General features: G+C 43.5%; 1 protein-coding gene across 1 annotated transcript; it reads right to left on the reverse strand.

Moving 5' to 3' along the window:
• Positions 1-2,621: 2,621 nt before the first annotated feature.
• On the reverse strand, positions 2,622-4,597 carry LOC105035300 (uncharacterized). The gene is made up of 4 exons (XM_010910822.4): positions 4,373-4,597; positions 3,679-4,287; positions 3,491-3,568; positions 2,622-3,149 (listed from the first exon to the last, which is right to left on the reverse strand). Exons 1-4 carry the CDS (start codon positions 4,509-4,511, stop codon positions 2,770-2,772), a joined length of 1,206 nt encoding a protein of 401 aa, XP_010909124.1. The 5' UTR covers positions 4,512-4,597; the 3' UTR covers positions 2,622-2,769.
• Positions 4,598-4,797: the final 200 nt, after the last annotated feature.

The raw sequence follows: 4,797 nt of genomic DNA on the forward strand, positions 1-4,797 counted from the left end.
TTTCTAATTCAGTGACGGAAGGCTGTTGGGTGTAGTCAAGTACTTGACTTGTTGGTGCGTGTGTCAAGATGGGATCGACCACTCCAGTTTAGGAGCTGTGTACAGTCGTATTTCAATTTAGCAAAACCTTGGCCAGGATAATCTTTGTGAAGAGTCACAGGACTGTTTGAGTTAAGCACGATTCGGATGATCTAATCAGGGTGGACAGTTTAACCCTGAGTTGTCCTAAACACAGAGGTCAAAAGGATGAATTATACAGTAACCATATTCACGTAGGTTCTGAGTGTTGCGATTGCGACTATTCAACCTATCCGGTCATCGGATACCATTGCTAGATGGTCACTTCGATTAGTACAGAAATTGATTCCTGTGCTATCGACTTAGGTTCGAACCTATGGGGTCACACACATTAGAGGTTCCTATCTGATCTGATGGCTGATAAAGAGTCCTAATGCTCATAGACTATGAGTCTTACGTGTCTGAGACTCTGTGATCAAGAATCAGGATTCTCTGATCACGAGTCTCACACATTTTGGGTACCGGGGTCAAGAGTCCCACTAATTTGGGACTCTTCGATCAGGGTTACATATCGATGAATTTTGATGCCCGATTACCCATCGGATTTGGACTTAATATTTATGAGAGGTTTAATTAGTGATTTGATCGCTAATTAACTCAATTTGATTGAGTAATTATTTTTTGGATCAAGTCCAATTGAATTGGATTCAGTTGGGATTGACCCGATTAGGTTAAGAGTTGACCTAATCGTCGAGATGGTTTGGTCCCTGATTTGATCAGAGGTTGGGTTTAATCAATTCCTGATTTGATTAAGATTTTATTGAGCCTAATTAAGCCTAATTTAGTTGGGTTTAAATTAGTCTAATTGGGCCTAACTTATTTGGTTCAATTAGGTTGGTTTAAATAATGAAACTACCTTGACCCATTCTCCCTGCGCCACCTCAGTTCCACTATACTCATTTGAATTCACGAGAAGAAAATTCTCATGAATTTTTCCTCACGCAAAGCCCTCCTCACGCCCTACTTTAATGCACCAAATGAGTGGATAAGGATGATTGGTTGGCCATTCAAATTCAAGACAAAGTTTGAATTTGAATGAGCAACCAATCTTAGCGCCTTGACCTTATCCTCTTTTAGCATCCCATTTATTACACAAGAAAATATTTCTCATGAAATCACTCATGCATAAATTAAGCCACGCCCTCCTCTTCTCATGCCCTTAGTGGATAAGGATAAATTGGTTTCCATTTGAATTCAAAATTTGATTTGAATTCAAATGTGCAATTACTCATCTTTATCCTCTCACGTGGATAAGACGTTTGCTATTGTTTTAAAAAGGAGGAGAAGAGTGGGGCGTGTGCAAGAAAAATTTTGAAGAGAAAATCTAGGCGTGAAGAATCCTTGTGTGTAAGGTGAAGGTCTATATCCTTCCGAGAGAAAAAGAAAGAAAAGAAAGAAAAAGTGTGCGCAGTGTTTCAGTGAGTTCTTCAGGGTTTCAGCCTGGAGTTCGGGAAGTGAGAAGGTGAGCTACGAGTGTCGTGAGCCCATCAAATTTTAGAAAAATCTTCAACATCCTCTCAAGCACGTCTGCTGACAATCCGGAGTATCCGAAGAATCGGCAGACATCGATCGAAGGAGTTCGATCAGCATCGACCGTCGAAAAGGCTCTATAACGAGCTAGCACTCGTGAGGAGTCGATCAGACCGGGAGCTTCATGTGGATGATCTGCAGAGGTCAGACACACTGTGTGACTGCATCACGATAATCAGATTCTTCCGATGGTGATCAGATTGCGGCGATCTACTACCTGCACAAAGGTATTGTGTTCTGAACACATTACAGTAAAGTGTTTACTGTTTAAATTCGAATTTCAAATTTAAATGCATGCATGCTATATATCATATTTAGATCCTAGTGTAGGATAAATTCTTATTAATTAATTAGATTAATTAATAATTTTCACTGTAAAATAGTGATTTTAAAAAAATTTTAAAATTACCATTTTACTCCTGCACTGAATTTTCCCCACAATATCTTCCACATGTCAATTTGTGTAAGAATGTGGTGAAATAATTTGAAACATTAATGATTGCCCAAAACTTTCAAATCTTATAATTTTCTTTAATTAATAAAATTGCTTCTTGGTCTCAATCATGAAAATTCTAAAATTTCTTTCCTACCAAATGGACCACCAAATATCAGAAGATAAAATATCCCAACTAGCTAAGTATGTTCTATTCCTTCTCCAAGGCCCCAAGACGAAACTTTAGAAAAAAGAGAGGGGGAGCAACCCTTCATCTGAGTTTATTTGCTAAGAAATGAAAGGATATCTGACAAAAATTTGAATATCTGAAATACAGGGCACACAAGAATTTTGGCAGGGCAAGTTTCTTTTTACCAAATTATTAGCAGTCAGAATTTTGTTTTTAGTCAAGGGAAGGAGCATGACATTAACATGCTGATTGAAAAAATATATCTACCTGGTCGCTGTATCTAACAATGATCTTAAAGCATATTAGACAACAGTAAGATTAAAGACAACCAGACAAAAGTTGTTAAAAAGCACACCATAGCCCTTGACATAGAAAAAGATTCCCTGGCTAAATTAGTGGATACGCAGAATACTCTCCGTTTCCAAACCACTCTCATTATTTATAATTTCGTAAAGAAGCCATCCATACACAGGGCTACTTTAGCCAACATTTAATGTCACCGATCCTAAGCCCACATGGTATTTTTAGAGGTATTTAACTAGAAGCAGAGGCTCTTCTTACATGTCCCAAATGGCAGTGAGACGTCATAATAACAACCCAACAGGTCCATCGCAACCTCCTCCACCAAATCGCCAAAGATGTCACCCTCTAACCCCACGCCAACTCTTCCCAGCTCACATCTCTCCTCCCATACACCATCCTCCCACACCTCACCCACGCTATCCACCATTGCCTGGGTTATCTTCTGCCACCACCGCCACCGGCCACCCTCTAGTCTTCTTCTCGCTATCCTAGAATCCTCCACAGCCTTGTCTTCCTTCCACTCGGATAACCGCGGCAGCCCTTTAATGGCAATCCGATAGAAAAAGGAGCAGCTCTTATCGAGAACCTCCAGCTTTTTGTATTGTCGACGATCTCCTGCACTATCAATTCAGTGTTAAAGCTCAGCCATGCATCTAATTTTATTGGACACGGATTCTTTGCAGTACTCACGATATACCATACGATACGGTGTGTATCGTATGCACCATCAATCACACGATGAACGGCTACCCACGGCCACGTGTGGGTGCATTGCACAGCCTGTGCTCAATTGTTTTACAATGTAAAGCCTCGTCAACTGATAACAGCCAACCACGTATACAGTATAAGTGGCCGAGCTGGCTTGTGCATGTGTCAGGACTCGTTTGCAGATCGGCTGTCTGCTGTTGGTCATTGCCACTTTTGTTCTACTACACCCGAGATTCCAGAGAACTGACCTAAAAAGAAGACGCTCGTACGCGAAGGCTTCACGATCTTTGATCCAACGGCTGCAATCAAGGACCCACATTGTTTTCCTGCATCAAGATGCACGACAGAATTATATATTTATTTGAAAGAAGGAAAGATTGATATAATAATTCGCTCTCCTGAGCTATGCGGGAGACAAGCGCAATATAACACTTGCCGTTACTGGAACTCTTCGACCGATACCGAGGAGATGATATCGCGTCGAGAACCAAGACGGGGCTTGGCTGCTCGCCGTTGATGTCGGAGCATTTCGCCTCCTCCGCTATCCTGGAATCTCCGCCTTCCAAATATTGCCTTCCCGCCAGACCCTTCGCCGCGCCGGCTTTGATGGGTTGCCCCGATCCAACGTCTGCCAATGCCTTTACCCGCACCTCTGCAAATCGAACGGTCTCGATGATCTGCTTCAATGCATTTAAATCTTCGTCGCATTTCTCCAGCGCGCCGAGCAGCTTCCGCCGCTTCTCCGCCGCCGACTCCAGCGAGCTCACTGGAACATCCTCCAGTCCCATCAGCCGCGCCACCAGCGCCGGTGGCCTAAGCGGGCTGTCGGGAGACGCAGCAGAGATCGAAAGCCGGATCTCCGGCGGCAGTGTTGGACTTCGCGGCACCTCGCACGAGTGCCGCCGGAGCTCCGAGACGATAACGGTGGTCTCCGGCGTGATGGGACGGCTCGACTCCCTCTTTTTTCCTTCATTTGCTTGCGGCACCGTAGGTGGTCGTTTCCCCGATAACGGCAAAGATATGACGGTCTGCTCCGTCTTTAGAGCTGAAAGTGCCGTGAACAAACGGTTAGTTTACGTTAGGGATAGAGAAAGAGGAGGGGAGAGGGAGAGGAAGAGGAAGAGTAGGACCTGACGGCAAGCGTTTGCGTGAACGGTTGTGGTGGTGGCTGTAGAGCAGATGGAATATACCAGACATGCATCCAACGCTGTTCTTGAGACCATGGCGGTTTTCCAATCTGGTTTCACGGCGAGATGACGACGTCTGCATCGCTTCCCTGTTTCCTATTCCCCTCTCTCTTTATTCTCTCTTCGTTTCTCTTCGTCTGTGCTGTCACTGAAACATGAGGGGAGGAGAGAGCCAGGCTTCGAAGAGTAGCACTCGCACTAAACCAGCAAATAGCACACGTATTTGGATATAATTACGACAAAACCAATGTCGAGGTCAAGCAAACGGACGTGCAAAATGATTTTTGGACTCGCAATGTCAGAGAGTCTATGGGATAAAATTTCTTTGATGGACCAATTATGAAAAAAATTATAGCCGTCCAATAAAA

This window comes from Elaeis guineensis, chromosome 1 (genome assembly GCF_000442705.2).
Source record: "Elaeis guineensis isolate ETL-2024a chromosome 1, EG11, whole genome shotgun sequence".
Lineage (NCBI taxonomy): Eukaryota > Viridiplantae > Streptophyta > Magnoliopsida > Arecales > Arecaceae > Elaeis > Elaeis guineensis.